The 19853-nt window shown below is 43.1% G+C and overlaps 1 protein-coding gene across 1 annotated transcript; it reads right to left on the reverse strand.

The window, feature by feature from the left end:
- Positions 1-437: 437 nt before the first annotated feature.
- On the reverse strand, positions 438-14584 carry xkrx (XK related X-linked). The gene is made up of 3 exons (XM_058075256.2): positions 13870-14584; positions 3151-3410; positions 438-2026 (listed from the first exon to the last, which is right to left on the reverse strand). Exons 1-3 carry the CDS (start codon positions 14196-14198, stop codon positions 1146-1148), a joined length of 1470 nt encoding a protein of 489 aa, XP_057931239.2. The 5' UTR covers positions 14199-14584; the 3' UTR covers positions 438-1145.
- Between the last annotated feature and the right edge of the window lie 5269 nt (positions 14585-19853).

Below are 19853 nucleotides of genomic sequence, written 5' to 3' on the forward strand. Positions count from 1 at the left end.
AATACAAGAAAATAAGGCACAGACAAATCATAAAAAACAAGCTCATTCGGTGGCCATGTTTGTTCTCCTTTGGGATGTCGAATGGAAAAAACCTGATCTTGAACATTTTCCTGCTTTCAGATTCCATAGCAGACTTTATATTTATATATATTTATTATCATCTGTTAGTTTATTAATAGTGAAATTTCTTTGTCAACTCCTTTTCTTTTCTTGTTCCTGTCCCAAGGCAAGAACATCAGCAGGTATTAGTCACAGCCGGTTTAAGCAGTTCGACAACGAAGACGAGGAAGATGATTGACCTTTTCTTGCCCCGCAGGCTTGTGTGCCAACAGGTAGGGCGGCCATGGCGGCGTTGTGGTGTTCTTTTTGGCACACCTGGTTCCATTGTGACCCACTCCCAAAGGCAGTCTTTGTCTGCATGGCTACGTTCTTTTGGGGGGGGGTGGGCTTGAAGGTGCAAAAGTAAGTTCAAGGCAAAAGGTTCTCCAACAACGTTTTCACACCTACCACAACTCAAACACAACAGATTCCACCGTTCCAAAAGCAATAATGCTCAGCTTTGAAGTACTAATGATTGTACTTGCAGTTGGCAGTAGTATCCGTCCACCATCCCATCACAACACCAAAGTTCCACTTTTTCCTCTGCATCAGCTGTAAACACATCCATGAGCTGGGCGTTCACACGGGGATTGTTGTCAAGGGACCAAAGACTGCAGTAAAGAACATTTGCATCAGGACTTGATGGGCAACTTCCGTGACATAACTCAAATATTCCAAACCATAATGGCGTCTGCTGAGAGGAATTACTTCTGCTATATTTACCACTTTGGACTTCAGTAGAAGCGAATCACGTGTGGTTTTAGGGACATTTGTCATGTCTGAATGCTTTTTGCTGTCATTGGTCCACATTTGGTTCGTGTTCATGTTGGAGCACAGATGACCCAAACCCCATCATCGCTTGCTAGCGGGCTGCGACCCACCCCTCCATCCCTCCATCCCTCCATCCCTCCATCCCTCCACCCCTCAGGTGGTCTCGGCCCGCTTGGTTGGTGCACGCCAGGCAATACGCATGTCAGCGGAACAAACACCCCCTTAAATAAAACGCTCTATTATTCCAGTATTCCAAAAGTGAGCATTTGAGTAAGTCAGGCATGTTCCGTAATGTCATCCAAGATGGCCGTCTCCTGCAGCTCCAGGTTGCTGTTGAGATCCCCCACTTGGGAATTTTGAGGGTCCAGCAACGCCACAGGCTCGTCCGACACCAGCACCATGGTGGCGGCGGTGGAGTAGGACGGGGTCATCTTCCGTACCCGCCCTGTTTCTTCATCGTCCTCCATCGTCGGTGTGCCTCGGCGACAGCAGATGCAACGAAGGCAGTCATGGACGTTGGACTTGAAGAGGCGCCTGCAGGGATGGAAGTACTGGTAGAAGACCAGCATGAACAGCACGGCCAGGCTGTAGCAGATGAGCAGCTGGACGGCCAGCAGGGGCGCACACACGTACTCGTAGAAGTCTGACTTGAAGAAGTACCACAGCGTGATGAGGAGCAGGTTCTCCACGAAGCGGACGCTGTAGTACGAGGCCAGGCGGTCCCAGCGCTGCTTCCGGTCTATGAGCTCCGGGTGGCCGAGGTCCAACTGCACGGCCGACCAGCAGAAGACGTTGATGCAGGCGTAGAGCAGCGTGAAGGCGCACAGCACCACCGCCGTGCCCAGCTTGGAGAAGTTCTTCTCCACGTCCTCCGTCAGCGAGCCCTTCTTGGCCCAGAACTCGGCCCACGGCAGGAAGAAGAAGAACAGCAGGTTGGCCACACCCACCACGATGACCCAATGGCTGAGCGCCGTGCTCATGAGGACCAGCGCGGTGATGCGGGTGGTGATCTCCAGGCCTCGCCACAAGATCATGCACAGGTAAGCCCACGGGCGGAACCGCACCTTGTAGTCGTCATAGCGAATCTGGATGGCCAGAACGCTGCACACGAGGGCGCCGTAGATGATGGAGATCTGGGTGATGATCATCAGCGTTACTGCAAACACACACTTGTCTAGTTAGGACACTAGTTTCATCACAATTTACACCTGATAATATTCACCCAGTAATATTCACCACATAGAAATAAATGTACCACATTGTGCCACTAGGGGGCGGTAATTACCTTTACTAGCAAGATAGCACATTATGATCACATATTATAACATTCATTCATTCATTTTCTACCGCTTATCCTCACCAGGGTTGCGGGGGTGCTGGAGCCTATCCCAGCTGTCTTGGGGCGAGAGGCGGGGTACACCCTGGACTGGTGGCCAGCCAATCACAGGGCACATATAGACAAACAACCATTCACACTCACATTCATACCTATGGACAATTTGGAGTGGCTAATTAACCTAGCATGTTTTTGGAATGTGGGAGGAAACCAAAGTACCCGGAGAAAACCCACGCATGCACGGGGAGAACATGCAAACTCCACACAGAGATGGCCGAGGGTGGAATTGAGCTCCAGTCTCCCAGCTGTGAGGCCTGCGTGCTAAACACACGACCACCGTACAGCCTTTATACATAACATTTACTGCTTAATGTACTTCCAAATCAGGGACAATATATGTAACATGACATTTGACATTGTTATGCAAAATGTAATAAAAAATGTAATAATTTTTCATTTAATTTCCAGTTAAAATGAGTGCTAAATGACCTTATTGTTCTACCCCAGTCTTGTTGATGCTGTAATGTGATTCAAAGTGGGGGCCAATTCTTTTTTGTCTCTGCTCCAATTGTGTCCCAGTGCAAGCGGACTAATGCCGAAAGGTGCCTTTCATCCGGAACTGAACCAAAATGCAAAAAAGCCACCGACATGTGGCTGCTGTTTCATATAGGTTAAATAAGTAAATAAGTTGCTCCTTTTGTTCATGTTCAAGAGCAGCCGCTGACAGCATGCAATCATCCCCTCATTTATTTGGCACACGCATCATCATGCATGTGGAAAAACTGGTTTAATTTTCCTCCATGCTCGCCTATGTACTGCTATCTATGTACTGCTATCTATGTACTGCTATCTATGTACTGCTATCTATGTACTGCTATCTGGTGTTATTGCTAATGATCCCACTCCTCTAGTAAAGTGTGCCACAATAAATCCATCTCTCTTACATCGTACAGGAAGGATGTACTTCTCCTGGATGGTGGCATACAGTTGGAGGGTCAGCTGCGGCGTGGAGCCCAGAAAGGCCTGGATGACGGTGGTGCGCTTGAAGGCGTTCCTGTGCGTGGCCAGGATGCGCTCCGATCGGCTGATCTCGTACTCGGTCCATGTCCTCTCACCCCTCCCCGGGTAGATCTTTCTGGTGATGGTGACGTAAGGCTCCTCTCTCTTTCCAGCTTTGAAGTAGACCACAAGGGCGTCAAAACACCTGAAACAAAAACAACAGTGCATGGAATACCTATGTTGACCAACAGAGGGCGGCGTAGCGTCACATTCAGTTTTATAATAACGGAATGCTGGGGACTTTGGTTTGGTTGGGAAAATAATGTTCTGGAAGATGGTGTGAGTGGAGGGACTGCTGGGGGTCTGTCTGCCTCAAAGCCAGCAAAGAAGCGGTTGAGTTCCTCTGCCAGCGAGGCGTCCGCCTCCGCGCTCACCGGGTTGCTGCTTCTGTAGTTGATGTGATTTATTCCCTGCCTCATCTTCCTGGGGTCATTTGCAGTGTAGTGGTCCTCCATTTTCCTCTTGTAGGCTACCTTGGCCTCGCTGATGCCTCTTTTCAGGTCAGACCTGGCCAGGCTGTACAGGGCCCTGTCCCCGGACTTGAAGGCGGTGTTGTGGCTTTTTAATAGAGACTGGACTTGGCTGTTCATCCAGGGTTTCTGGTTTGGAAAAACCCTAACCTTTTTGTCGCCAGTGACAGTGTCAACACAGTTTTTGATGTCTGAGAGTACGGCGTCAGTGTACTCCTCCTGCAGGTTGTGGTTGGAGAAAAAATCCCATTCAGTCCTCGAGAAGCAGTCCTGGAGCTGAAAGAGGGCTCCCTCAGGCCAGGTCTTTCATGTCTTTTGTTGTGGCTTTGTCTTCCTCAGGGGAGGGGGGGTGTAGGTTTAATGTTGTACACAAAATATTCATAGCTATAGCTAGCATAACTATAATTGTTGGCGCACCCTCCTATTATATATACTATACTTAGTCTTTTGGAAGCTGTATAACTCACCTTAGAGAGTGCTTGGTTTCTAATGTGGAGGTCCTGATAACTACAGAAGACAAACTATAGTCATGGTGTCAGATAAATACACGAGAACAGATAAATAAATACACACATTGTATTTAAATACAAACTATATATTTACTTATGAACATGGAATGACAAAAAAGTAAATAAGCAACATTAAATACATAATATTAACAACTATTTGAAGTGAATGAATGACGAGCATGATGGGAGATCACACTAGACTTATTTGGCATACCCTACTGCTACCCCAACAGCTGCTGGATTTCTTGTTCAATTCCTGTTTTGAGCTCTAACTACCAATGCACTCTTATCTTCATTATACATTTATAATACATAATATATTTCCACAGCATTTCAGTCAAGCTTCAGCTTACGAACAGCTCCGGTGTTCAGTCTAACTTTTCAAAGCGACTAATACTAATACTGAATTATTCATACTAAACAGAGTTGTAAGACACTTGTGGTGCCACCAGAGGGCAGCCTGAGGAAAGAAAAGCATCCGGGGAAAAATAGCTCAACTGAAACTCCCAGGGTGTGGTCCTGTTTGCAAGGTGAATGCTCTCTGTGTTAAAGTTGTGTTAAAGAACACTACTCGCACACAGTAAGACACACTTCTCAACCCTAAAAATACTTCATGAGAAGGCGGTAGCATTAGGATAAAAAAGAAAGACCACACTGCAGTGATGATTGTCAGCGCATCACGTGGTTTCACGTCAGTGCTAGAATGCTAGCAATCCAGCTGACATTGCACCGACAATGACTGTTTGCCCGTCGTGCTGTTGGCCCAGCTGCTGTGAACGTGACACGGTGCCAAGCATTTACACTGGTCCTTGAACTGGGTTTGACCCAAATGTTGGAGGCTGCCAGGCAATTGGTGCAGTAAGCAAGCTCTTATCTCCACCACCACGCCCCCCCCTTTGCCTTGCAGTCTGGGGGGAGTGCATACAAGGTCTTAGCACAGAAGCGGAGCAGAGCACACTGTATAAACGTAATGGACTTGATTGATGAATGCATTAGCCAAGGCAGTCAATATGCCGACTTCCTTTTATGGATTCAGCTGCCGGCTCTGAAGCCCAAATGGAGCAAGTTCCTTTGAAAGAAAAAGAAGTGACTTGAGTGTCGTCATTCTCTCAGCTGAGCGCTCAGGAAATTCTTTCGTCAGCTCCTCGGCATGATCATCCTGTTTGGGACGGCCTGACTTGCTATGAAGCAGCAGTACGCCCATCTATACGTCTGCGAGGAATAGCCAAGCCAGGCCATGCTGTTCTTGCTGGGACGTGTACACACTGACACTGTAATTATGTCTTCCAGCTGGTCGGGTAGGCTCAGAGAACCAGTTGAAACATGACTGACTTTACGGCAGGAAAAAACAAGGACATTTGCAAAAATCACAACAAAGCGTTTCCCTGCCGTGTAGTAACCGTGCAGGTAGTGCATGATATGCTGCTGGCTGCTATGCTTCACTGAACTCAAAGAGCAGGAACCATTGGACCCAGACTTCACACATATCTGCCAACAAATAGTGGCACCATGGTGATGTCAAGTGGCCGTGCAGAGATGGTATGATCATCTGCTTGTGACTATGCTTCGTTGAATTTAGGACGCAAAAAGAAAAGATGAGGACCCGGAATTCACAAGTCTGCAGATGAATAGCATGATATTCTACTCGTTGCTATGCTATGCCTCTGTGGACTTGGTTAGAAAGGAAAAATAAAAGGACATGACTTGAATTTGCACATATCTTCAGATCAGACCAAGTATTTACATATATGGACAAATAGTGGCCCTGTGCTGCCGTCATGTTGCAGTGCAGAGAGTGTATGATAAACTGCTTATGCTTTGCTTCCCTGAAGAAGCAAAAATCTGTAAAACTACTTGACATCCCATTGCACATGTGGACTGGCATTTCCGATGCCCAAATAGAAATAAGACGTTTTTTTATTAAAGACACAAAATCTTGGACTTTTTCTTGAAAAACAAGAAAAATTTAGCATGATACAGCAGCATTTAATCTCAGCAACAACATCTCAGCATTCACTCTGAACGTCTGAGAGAATGTTTGCATTGCGTGTTGAACTATAGACGACCGAAGATGTTTGACTGTGCAGCCATGAGCTCAGCTGTTAATACAGTATATCATCCCAGAGAGTACAGGAAGCCACCAAGCTGAGGGACAGGCCATGTGTTTACAGCAGCTTGAGATAAAACAGAGGAAGCGGAATGCCGCATGAATCCTACTTTGTCAGTTTGTGCTTGCTACTGTGTTGCTTAGTAGAATTCACTCGCTTGGACATGTCCAGTCTGACTGGTGTTTTCCCACCTAGTCTTTGAGCACCAAGGGTCATCACTCCTGTCTGCTCGGCTGAGAGGCAAAATGTCTTCTACCTGAGAACCTGCAAGTTTATGGTCTTTGCAAACTGGTTTGAGCAAGTTCAACACACACCTGTTTGTTCAAACTATCCCGTTTAAATCTCCTTTGCTCGCAAACTGAGTCATGATCCGGTTACAGCGCTGAAACGCCTCCTGGCACAACATTCACAAATATTGGGACACCTACACACCATACAGGACACACAATAAAAATACTGCTGAAAACTAAACACTATAATACCTTTGCAACTATAATATCACACTTAATTTTGATTTACCGTCAAATAAATCACTGCACGGCGGATGAGTGGTTAGTGCCCACACAACTAGGAGACCAGAGTTCGATTCCACCCTCGGGCATCGCTGCGTGGCGTTTGTATGTTCTCCCGTGCATGCGTGGGTTTTCTCCGGGTACTCCGGTTTCCCCCCACATTCCAAAAACATGCTAGGTTAATTGGCCACTCCAAATTGTCCATAGGTATGAATGTGAGTGTGAATGGTTGTTTGTCTATATGTGCCCTGTGATTGGCTGGCCACCAGTCCAGGGTGTACCCCGCCTCTCGCCCCAAGACAGCTGGGATAGGCTCCAGCACGGCCGCGACCCTCATGAGGACAAGCGATAGAAAATGAATGAATGCATGATAGACTTATATGTGGCGTGTTAAAACTTGGGAGAAATACGTGATTGCAACTGGACTCTTCAGGTTGACTAGAACACGTTTCACCTCTCATCCAAGCAGGCTTCATCAGTTCATGATCAATGACTAGATAATAGCTCTCATCTGAGATTTTGGTGCAAGATTCAATGTATTTATCTTTACAGAGTCCCTGCCATGATTCATCAACGTATATATTGTTTGTAATTTTGTTCTATATTGTTAAATTCTGGAAGCAAATGGTAAATGACATTTATATCTCATGGCGCCAGGCATGACGAACTAACTCGCAGCTCAGCCTCATTTCCGGACGTGACATCATCGGGACAACACCTCTCAACTAAAGTGGAGTAAACAATTGCTTTTGGAGGTAGACTGTGGAGTTGGATTCGTATATTTTCCATCAAGACAGTAGTCAAGCCAAAATGTTGTGTTGCTACTGGATGTTACCAGTATCAGAGTTGTATACTGTATACTGTTTGTTTTTTTTCCTAAACACAGAGGTTTAACACAACAATGGACTAAGCACGTGCAAACAAGGAGAATAGATAGACGGCAGATCAGGTTCTGTCCTTCGCAGGTATGATGGCTCCTTCAAAGGAATACCTTTAGAAGAAGCATTTGGATTGAAAGTATGGTATAATCTGATCCGATCTTCAGGATCAGATGCCGATCAACTGTATTTTGAAGAATAATATCCAAAACTTGTATCCCAATACATTCAGGTTGAATATCAATATACCACATACATTATATTACCAAAAGTATTGGCTCACCCATCCAAAGGACCAGAATCAGGTATCCTAAAGACTTGGCCTGGCCACAGGTGTATAAAACCAAGCACCTTGGCATGCAGACTGCTTCTACAAACGTTTTTGAAAGAATGGGCCGCTCTCAGGAGCTCAGTCAATTCCAGCGTGGGACAAATCCAGTCCTGAAATTTCCTTGCTCCTAAATATCACACAGTCAACTGTGAGCTTTAGTTTGGGAACAACAACAACAACTCAGCCACCAAGTGCTAGGCCATGTAAATTTATGGAGGGGGGGTCAGAGGATGCTGAGGCGCATAGTGCAAAGAGGTCACCGACTTCCTGCACAGTCAGTTGCTATAGAGCTCCAAACTTCATGTGGCCTTCAGATTAGCCCAAGTACAGTACACAAAGAGCTCCTTGGAATGGGTTTCCATGGTCGAGCAGCTGCATCCAAGCCATGCATCACCAAGGCAATGCAAAGCACCAAATGCAGTGGTGTAAAGCACGCCGTCACTGGACTATAGAGCAGTGGAGACGCTTTCTCTGGAGTGATCAATCACGCTTTTCCATCTGGCAATCTGATGGACGAGTCTGGATTTGGAGGTTGCCAGGAGAACGGTACATTTGGGACTGCATTGTGCCAAGTGTGAAATTTGGTGGAGGAGAAATTATGCTGTGGGGTTGTTTTTCAGGAGTTGGGCTTGGCCCCTTAGTTCCAATGAAAGGAACTTTGAATGCTTCAGGGTACCAAAACATTTTGGACAATTCCATGCTCCCAACCTTGTGGGAACAGTTTGGAGCGGGCCCCTTCCTCTTCCAACATGACTGTGCACCAGGGCACAAAGCAAGGTCCATAAAGAACATGGATGACAGAGTCTGGTGTGGATGAACTTGACTGGCCTGCACAGACTCCAGACCTCAACCCGATAGAACACCTTTGGGATGAATTAGAGCAGAGACTTAGCGCCACTTAGCTCATTCTCCGTGCAGCCTACTGGAAACAATGTTATCAGATAAAATATTTATCTGATAACATAGCAACCTAGCAATTTATTATTCACTTTAATATGCCTAGACTTTGGACATAAAATGTTTTGTTTTTATTTGCAGAAATCTCTCTCTTGGAAGTGGACAACACGCATGCATGTAGAGAAATTTCATGAACGGTAGCAGAAATTGACTTTTGCGTCAGATTTTCTTGGAGACTGTACGGCAGATAATTATAAGCAGCTGGTGGAAAACCTCCTGACATCCTACACAGCCTTTGGCTGAAATATGTCACTGAAGATACACTTTTTGCATTCCCATCTAGATTTCTTTCCACTGAACTGTAGAGAGGTGATGAGCATGGGGATCCATCCCACCAACATTGCAAAGTGGAATCCATCTTGCTTGCTGACTACTGGAATGTGGTCAGGGATGACGCTGCTGCTGAGTACAAGAGAAGCTAAAAGGCCTAGTTCAGATGAAGATATATTCAGTCACCTGACTTGTTTACTTCTTGACAGATAAAGAAGTGCAACTTCAAAGTTTCCAAAATATAAATATATATTTTTAAGCAAAAATGATTAAATCTATTGTATAAACAGATGTGATTTTGTTGCAAACAATATCATTAAAAATCTTGAATGCATTAGCTAACTAGCACAGTTACCAATTGATTTTCAGTTCATCTTATCAAAATAAATGAGATTTAGACATTAGACTTTTGCATTTAATTCAGGGACATTTTAATCACTAACCTAAACAGGACACACCCTGGTGGTAAAATAAGTGGAAACGGTAAAAAAAACTAAACAAAACAATTCCAAACAACTAAAAACGGATTTTGGAAAAACGTGTCTACAAGCAACCAGGTTCATTTAAACAGTTTTGACAAAAAATATTTTGTTTTTATTTGCAGAATCTCTCTCTTGGAAGTGGACAAAACACTTGCATGTCAAGAAATGTCATGAACGGTAGCAGAAATTGACTTTTGCATCAGATTTGAGCAGCACAGTTGAGTAACGAAGAGTGCGTCATGAGGCATGAACTACACTTACCCAGTCAAAAATATTGCCGGATGCACTTGCAGTGTTGCACAGTTTTTGCCATTAATTCCATACATGTGCATTTTGAGACAAGTGTATTTAATTATATGGGTTAAGGTTTGTAGCTTTTTATACAAGTTTCGATTGAATTTAATTATGTTGTAATATTGTGATACATCCCATAAACATAGTTCATACATTAAACCCTACTTAAAAGTATATTTTAGCAGCTTTCTGTCGAGTATAAGATGGTAAAAACATCAGAAATGACAAATAATCTACTTATTCAAACCAGCAGATGGCATTTTGATTTGGGATACTTGAGTCACGTCACGTAATATGTCACAAAAGCTGCCCAATTAAGTCCTTCCTCGATGCATGCATCGAGGAAGGACTTTTTGCTGAAATGCTGAAATGTTTCATTTTTTGCTGGAAGTAGAGCACCCAACCTAAGCCGGAATGAACATATATTGTAAATCCAGTGCTTGGCCTACCGAGAAGCTACCTGTTGCCAAATCAAAGCTCAAAAGGCTATCAAGTGTAGGATTTGAATTTCAAATCCCAACAGCCCGGCCTCACCTTCATCTCACTGTGTGAGTCACACACATTGCCAAACAGGTTGCATGTCTTTCCAACACACTCAATGCATGACCATACTTGACTTTAACCGTTCATAATCTCGTCAATAAAACCAGGCCATGTCGTTATTCCTGGACGCTTGTTTGCAGCAACACATGCAGCGACCCCAATTTTAAGCTCCCGCTCATCAGCTGTCTGCAGCACTGTGGTGACACTCTAGTGAGGTCATCCATGAACGTCCCTAATTTTGAAGGCTGGTTCATAACAGAATGCTTCTGCACTATGATTTCAACATAAGAGGAGTCGAGCGGAACCACAAAATGTTTATTTTTTCCACAAAGAGTGTCAAATTTGACAAACTGCTTATTTCATTCAGTCTTATTCCAAAAAGCAGGAGTGTCACAGTCACTTAAAGCAGGGGTAACCAACCACCGGGTCAGGGACCGGTACCGGTCCATGGTGCATTTGCTACTGGGCCGCACAGAAATAATAAATCATTTATTAATGACTTACTGTCTGCCATCACACCGAGATGGGACCATCTTGTCTCAACGAAACACGCTCAGGCCTCCCACTGATTCAGCGGCTGAGTTGTAATTTCCCTGCACTTAACATTTGCTTTTAGCTCCGTCGTGTTATTTTATATTTACAGTATATTTCTGCCACACATTGCCGGTCCGTGAAAAAAAGACCCAAATCACACCGGTCCGTGGCGCAAAAAGGTTGGGGACCCCTGACTTAATGTGGACCTATATGGTCATTTTTCGTCCCTTTGTATTGAGTTGTGGACTTCTATAGAGCACGGTAAAAGAACAGAAAGCTTTCTAGATCTTCCAGAATCTGCACCTATTTTAGCTGTATTTCTTTGGATTTCATGCTGAAACGGTCTGTTTTATAATGTATATGTATATTTATGTGATTCTATTCCATCTGATTTATTGTTAATTCAATGTTATTCTGTTTCATATATTTTTAATACAATTTGTAACTCTTAATACCAGTTTGTGAGTCTTTTTTCCCATCTCATAACAGGAGCGTAAAGAACACGCAAAAAGAGGAAACATACTGTAAACAGAGAAGCAGATCTTGGGGGAGGGCAGAGAGCGTATCTGGCCTACAGTGCATGCCCATATAAGGAAGCCAGTGTTAGAAAAAAAACTCTGTGAAGCGAGTGTTTTGAGCCATCCCAAACTTCTTTCAGGGCTCACTTCCATATTTTCCAATTTCCAAACCTCATTATCTGAAACTTTGGCATCATTTAACACAAGAATACGACATTCCAACAACATTTATAGGTCAGAAAAGTGGGAAAAGCACAATAGGTCCCCTTTAAGTGTTACGACAGTGCAGGTTATGCTGCTTACTGCTATGAACTCATGGAAAAAGATGACATTGGACACAAAATATGTAAAAATCTGCAACCAATACAGCCACTGTACTGTCATCAATACAAAAATAAAAAACTTCCCTCTGTCTGCACTGAACATCATGCACTGTGTGATGAACTCAAGGTGAATGAAAAAGAAGAGGCAGAATTTGCAGAAATCCGCAACCAAATGTAGCTGCCATGCTGACCTCAGAAGACCAAAATGTTTTCTCAAAATACCTCACGAGATTTCACTTGAGCCAGAATCAGAGCATTAATCATAGAAATGTTGCATTCTGTTGGATTTGTGGCAACACTTGTTCCAAAAGAAGGCAACTCACAGATGCAAGTTTGCTGGGGTTTTTACACATACTGTAACAGTGAATGTAAACAAATAGATATGTCTTCATCTTAAAATATACCAACGACTTATTTGTACCCTTTGAACTAGAGTTGCACCTAAATTCCATTGATTTGTTATGGGAACATTTCAGTGAAATGTGTGCTGACTGTATTAAAGTCCTAACAAGTACATCATGTGGGAGGAGATGTATTTATATTGTATGGGACATTCTGTGATTTCCATCTGGAGTAGCAATCTGTCCACAATGGCAGCTTAGTGAACACAGCAGGCAAACTTGTGTGGTGAAGAATTGGGGTGTCACAATACATTCTTTTCACAAGATGAAACGATACACACGATTAGGTCTATGAGAATGACACAAGAGATTTTAACATTTTTTAAGGAAAATACAATAAAAAAATATGACACTATATTGCGTTCTACTAATTACATTTCTGGTGTGAAAAAGTGATTGCCCCCCGTTATAACATAAGTAGCTGAGATTAATCGAGACCTATATCAGTCAATGTATCAATGATACGTGCACCAACTGGACACTTGGAAAGGCACACTCATGAAGGCATTCAATTAATTTGTTTATAACATTCATTCATTCATTCATTCCTACCGCTTATCCTCACGAGGCCTATCCCAGCTGTCTTTCGGCAAGAGGCGGGGTACACCCTGGACTGGTGGCCAGCCAATCACAGGGCACATATAGACAAACAACCATTCACACTCACATTCATACCTATGGACAATTTGGAGTTGCCAATTAACCTAGCATGTTTTTGGAATGTGGGAGGAAACAGGAGTACCCGGAGAAAACCCACAATGCAGGAGAAAATGGCCGAGGAGATGGCCGAGATGGCCACTCGGCTGCTGCGCAGCCTGTTTATAAATATTGTACACATTATTATAATGTAATTATTGTACAGTAATGTAAACACTACAACCACATTTACTGTATAATAAACAGCCATCATCCTTGGGCGTAATGCCGAGGCTTTTAGGGAATAATTATGACATAGTGGATGTTTTATCATTCATAGTTCATATACATCCTTTATGACAACCAGTCCAGGGTGTACTCACACCTCACGCCCAAAGATATCTGGGATAGGCTCCAGCATTCCCACGACCCCAGTGAGGACAAGCAGTATAGAAAATGGATGGATGGATGGACATCTTTTATTCATGTACATTCCGGGTGTCTTATTCGGCAACAATAACCCTATAAAATTCAATTTCGTTATTTGTCTGATGCTTAAAGTGCTCTTGACAAAAAGGAGCGCAAGCACATATATTGTTTACATATTTTGGCTAAATATACATGGTGTCAAAGTGCGAGTTATAAACTTTAATAATAAACTTTTTCTGATGAAAAAGGGGTCAGAGGTGTGACCCACTTCAGAGTTAAATATGTTGAATGAACAAAAAATGCATATAAATTGTAATAATAATAATTCAACATTAAAAATTCAATAATTCAATTCATGATTTAGTATAATATTTCTTGAATATGTATTCGGGTTGACATAAGGAAATACCTGATGATGGGCCCCAGCAGCAGCAGGTGCAGGAAGAGGACCAGCGGCCTGTCCCTGCCCACGTCCCTGTGGATGAAGATGAGCGTCATCTGGATGAGGACGGCGGGCAGCAGCATGAAGGCGATGGTGAAGCCCAGCCAGTGGACGTCGTCGGTGCGGCTGTATCCTCCACAGAGCACGGCGGCGTTGAGAAACTCGGCGCAGTAGAGCACCGTGGCGAGCACCACACTCAACGGAGGACGCACTCGGCTCGGATTCACCACCAGCATGACGCCGCTCTCCGCCACGGAGGCGTCCGTGTAGGAGCTCTCCCTTTCCCGCTCCTCCATGACGAGTCGACGGGAATCCACTTGTTTAAACCGAACCTGCAACCATGGTCCTTCGAACTTTTGCTCCTTTAAAAGTTTGCGACAGCGTTACAAAGTTTGCGACAGTATCATCCGATGGAAACGCCTTGCTGTCGTCCCCTGGCGTCTGTGCCGCTGGGTCGGCGGGCAAGTTCCGCCTCGTCACGTCGTCAAGTTAATCATCGTTAATGAGCCCGGTCCGTGCACTTGTTTTCCTCACCGGGAAAACCTCCTGACCCAAAACACAAGCGTCTCGTCCACATGACAGCAGCTTTGCGGTGGTTGGTATGACACAGTGTATGCATGCGTGTGCGTGCTTGTATTTCCAGCTGTCTCATGCACTGCCTGTGTGTATAAAAGTAGCATCAAGCTCAACATAAACGGAAGCGGAGACTGAACCATTCAAAATAAAAGCTACAACATCCGGTTCATTCCAGCCAGTCGTTACCGTAATCAGACAAAAGCCGAACGAAACAAACAAAACACACGCAGCAAAGGCTATATGGTGAAAAAAAAGCAAAATCCGGTATGCTAAGAAGTTATACACACATACATGCAACACTTCTGTTTTTGCTCCCATTTTTAATGATCTAAATTTTAGAAAGGTTTTAGATTCTAAAACCTTTTCTATGTTTGTACGTGTTATCGCTCCCAAGATTACATTTTTTCCAGAAATTAATTAATTTTTGGTGGTAGTCTATGGTCTACTACTAGTCAAAACATATTGAAATGCAAGTAATATTTAGTATTCTGGCCACTAGGTAGCAGAATACTGCTACCTAGTGGAATACTGCTACCTAGTGAAGGGGTTACTATTACTCTTCTGCTCTTGAACCTCTGCATGAAAACGTGTGAACATTTGTCACAGCTGCATGCATTCAGAAAGATACCCATCATGACTTTAGGGTGTTTTTTATCATTATGAACTTGGTACACAGCTTTTGGGGACTAACAAGCACATGTCTGTTAAATTTGAGCAAGATTGGTAGAAAAACATGACCACCATACCTGCAATAGCAGGGGCACAGAGACGGGACTTGGTGAATAAATGTCCATACGTCCTCGACTTGTCTAATGATGATAAAACCTTAACAATATCTGTAATATGTTAGCACGTCTTTCAAAAGTCCTTTGGCACAAACCACAGGCACAAGTCACAAAAGCAAAACATTAGTTTAAATTAAATGCATTTAAAAGCCCATCGCCTTTTTGCCTTGAAAGATAAATGCGCTTTTTGGAAGAAACCTGCCTAATGAAGCTCCTACTGGTTTCTGACAGCTCCACAGAGATGTTACCTTTACATTTAGCCACCTTGATGTTTTATTGTACTATTGGTTTGATTTTTCAGCCATTTATTGATACATTTTTTGTATACAAGAAGAGCGTATAGCTAATGCCTTGCAGATGCATGGTCACATGATTTTTGCTCAACCTGAAGTGGGTGAGTGTTGTGATATATCATGGTCTTGTCAGCACAATTGCATGGTTGGCTGCCAGGCACACACTGCTTAGCTCAACCGTGGGATACATTTAGCATGTAGAGTTCAGTTACTTTGCACTTCCATTTTTAGTTCTTCAACCCACTGGGACTCACTTGTCGTGCTGGGAGCTGCATTTAGACCAGCGAGTGAAGCCCAAACAAAGACTGCATCGTCACACAACCTCATTTATTCTTTTCACTGACATTTGATCATAATGAACTTATTTGATTTGTATGCCAACCAAGGCGGTTTTGACATTTACCCGTCATGTTTACTTTACATGTTAGATACTAGGCCTGGTTTTAAAGCCTATTTACTTCTTGACTTAGTGTAGCCTTAGTATAGTATAGCCTTCATTTTAGAATCAGGGATTACTTTAGTTTACTCTAGTTTAGCTCAGAAATGTTAAGATTGAGGAAATAACTCTCAAAATAAGTTATTTTGGTTTTCCCAACACAAAATATAGTTTAAAGATGCTTCATTTAAGAAGTGCTACAGGCCAATGTTTGAACATTGATTTTATTCAACAGAATACTGTGAATGACATACTGTAAACCATTTTTATGACCAATACCCACCAATGACTGATTTTCTAGAGCAACTTGCTATTCTGCTTGAAGAAAATAAATATTGATGATGGGGCCACATGGTTCAGGCGGAAGAGTGGTGGCCTCGCAACCTGAAAGGTGCGGGTTTGATCCTCCTGTGATCATGTGCAAGTACAGTATCTTTGGCCAAGATTTGGTCCTGATGCTGCGTCATCATCAGTAGGTAAATGTGCAAACAGCGCTTTGAGTGCCTTAAAGGTGGAAAAGCACTATCCAAGTAAAAGACCATTTAGCATCTTATCAAATGAGCACTTCTTCCTGGGATTTTCATAGCATGTGTTAGAATACACATGGCTATACCTGGAAACACTAGACTTTTTTCTAAAGCCTTTTTGTTATTTCAAAATCAGTCAGTCTCAGGATACTGCGTATTCATTTTGCACTAATATGTCATTAGTGTAAAATGAACTAGATGCACAGATAGATCATTTCACTACTTTTAAGTTTTATTTTCTAATACCTAGTCTATTTATCTTTTATTCTGCCAGCCCTTTTTGCAGTGTAATAACTACAGAACCAGAAATGGAACCAATCCAGTGTCGTGGGGGCATAACAACAAAAAGCTCCATGTATTCTCCTCCTGGCTTCGTAGTACACACGGCTAAGTTCTCAACAACCAATAAGAACGAAGGAGAAAGTAAGTGTAGTCACCCTCTCAGAGGTCCTACATCAGAGTAATGGAAGTGTGCAGGCCATAATTTGCTGTGATGCTGGAATTTAAACAGTTTCAACGTGCTTAGATGGAAATGACAGCTTCCGCATCATTGCAGGCTTTATTTTAAGATGTGTAGCGAAGTCTACAGCGAAGATATTAGTGTGAGAACATCATTAAAAAGTCACATTTGGTTCATCGGGACCTTGGTTTGTGTTGTATTACACAAGCAATAACTACTCTTTATACTTGCAAGACAGTTCTAAATGTTAAAACGTGAATTAACTCACTAGTACATTAGACTTCTGAGTTCTTTCTCTACTTCAGCTATAAAGTTATACATAATCCACATATACAGTATACAGACAACACTTACTGTATGTGCAGCTCTCATAAGAGACCAAAATAAATGAGGATATTTTTCCTTCCCATGCAGACACCACCCTGTAACATGCTATCTACTTCCTGTCAGATTTGATCCGAGACAGCGCAAATGAAGGCTCATCATTACTAATGCATGTGTTTGCTGTGGGTCACTGACTCCAGACTGCCGAGGTTGTGTGCTCTGGAGGGCCTTTTGGGAGTGGGTGGAAGATGGAAATCTCATTATCAAGCAAGCAGACGGTCTCTGTGAACGTGCATGCTCCAAACCTTTGTTTGAATCCTTGCAGAAGAGTGTGAGGTTGCGAAATCAGTCAACTGTCAGGAGGTCTTTGAAGCATGTTTGGTATGTAGAGCAAAAGGGGGTGTGGTGGTCGTTCTGCTATGCTTGACCTCAGCTCTTTTAGCCCTGTTGTCTGCATATGTGTGCGGGCTCAGCAGTGGAGGCGGGACCTGAATGGACATTAGTGTAATGACTTAATGGGATAGGGCCTGCACACAAACATGCATCCGAGTCTCGAGAGGCTGCCTCTGAAAAATGTATTCACGTTAAGTATAATTAGGAACCGTATTTCCTACAGTAGCAAATACATGCTTGGTGTTTACTATGAATAATATGCCACTTAATATATTTTAATCCTACTGCAGTTGATTGCTCATCATAGCAAATAATGATGGCAAAAATAGAACATGTTATTATGACGCCGTGGTCTAGTGGTCGCATCCCCAACGGCATATTTATGTTGATAATAACATTACATAACAGGTTGATCCTTCTGGTCAAATGAATGGCAGGTGTACATAAATCTAAATAAAGTCAGATTAGGATTCATTTTAAGGGGACCCATTATGCCTTTTCCAGTTTTCTGAAATGGAGTTAGAATGTTGAATTCTCGTGTTAAATGACGCCAAAGTTTCAGATAATGAGGTTTGTGCATTTGGAAGTGAGCCCTGAAAGAAGTTTGGGATGGCTCAAAACGCTTGATTTCAAAAGGTGTGATAAAACTGTTCCTTTGTGATGTCACAGAGGGGCAGACTTCCTAATATGGTTCATAGTTAGTAAGCACTTTAGGTGGGTATGCCCGGAGGCGGGCTGTGGGTGGAATAAATTAAAACAGAATGTTTTGGCAGGAAGCACAAAGCAAAGGAAATACAGTTGGAATAGGTGCAGATTCTGAAAAAAATGTTTTCTGTACGGGTTATTGCTTGTAGCTGCTCTATAGGAGTCCACAAGTCAGTACAAAGGGACGAACAATTAGCATAATAGATCCCCTTTAGAAGAAACCATCAAGTAAAGGAAGAAAAAGGTTCAGTTACTTTGTTGAAGTTTGACTCAAGTACTGTAAAAGTAAAAGGGCTGATCTGAAAAAATACTCAAGTAAAAGTAAAAAAAAAAATCACGACTTACAGTAATCATCAATACAGCATGTTTTTGGAATGTGGGAGGAAACCGGAGTACTCGGAGAAAAACCCACGCATGCACGGGGAGAACATGCAAACTCCACACAGAGATGGCAGAGGGTGGAATTGAACCCCGTGTCACTTATGTATTTAACATTATTAATGTGCATCAAAATGTTTTTTTAATACAATCAGCAAAAAAAGCATAGCCTGTTTACATGGTATTCAGCTTGGTATACACAAAAGCTGGGGGTGTTGTTACCCCGTTTTGCACCATTTATTCTATTATTGTAGTTATAATAATTTATTCATTCATTCATTTTCTACCGCTTTTTTCCTCACAAGGGTTGCAGGGGGTGCTGGAGCCTATCCCAGCTGTCTTCGGGCGAGAGGCGGGGTACACCCTGGACTGGTCGCCAGCCAATCACAGGGCACATATAGACAAACAACCATTCACACTCACATTCATACTTATGGACAATTTGGAGTGGCCAATTAACCTAGCATGTTTTTTGGAATGTGGGAGGAAACCGGAGTACCCGGAGAAAACCCACGCGTGCACGGGGAGAACATACAAACTCCACACAGAGATGGCCGAGGGTGGGAATTGGTCTCCTAGCTGTGAGGTCTGCGCGCTAACCACTAGACCGCCATGCCGCCTATAATACTTTATTGTTTATTTATTATCATTAGAATTAATTGATTGTGAAATTAAATGTGTCTTGAAGCAATTGAGGCTGCATACTATCTTCTACATCACTACCTGTCTTCAACCAGCAGAGGCGCTGTTGGTAATTGCAGTTTGTTCGTTGTTGAAAGAGGCCCCAACTAACATAATGGCAACATAAACAGCAATTAATTCAACAGCATTTAGTGTTTTTTTTCTTGTGAGAGACACTTTTCCTAAATAAAAATGGCCAAGAGGTAGTCATTTTTGTATAATTTATTTTCATAGCTTATTTCAACCCAAGCAAACCAAAAGGCTTGTTTTACCACAACATCAACAAAATGCTGGTATCTTCTTCCTCGTGTTCTGACGCAGCCTCGTGGGGGCTACCCGGTGCCAGCGGCCATGGCGCTGTTGACCCCTCGTCTCTTCTTTAGAAAGCCCGGC

Source organism: Doryrhamphus excisus, linkage group LG23, assembly GCF_037039965.1.
Source record: "Doryrhamphus excisus strain RoL-2023G ecotype Guam linkage group LG23, RoL_Dexc_Guam_v1.1, whole genome shotgun sequence".
In the NCBI taxonomy this organism is placed as follows: Eukaryota; Metazoa; Chordata; class Actinopteri; order Syngnathiformes; family Syngnathidae; genus Doryrhamphus; species Doryrhamphus excisus.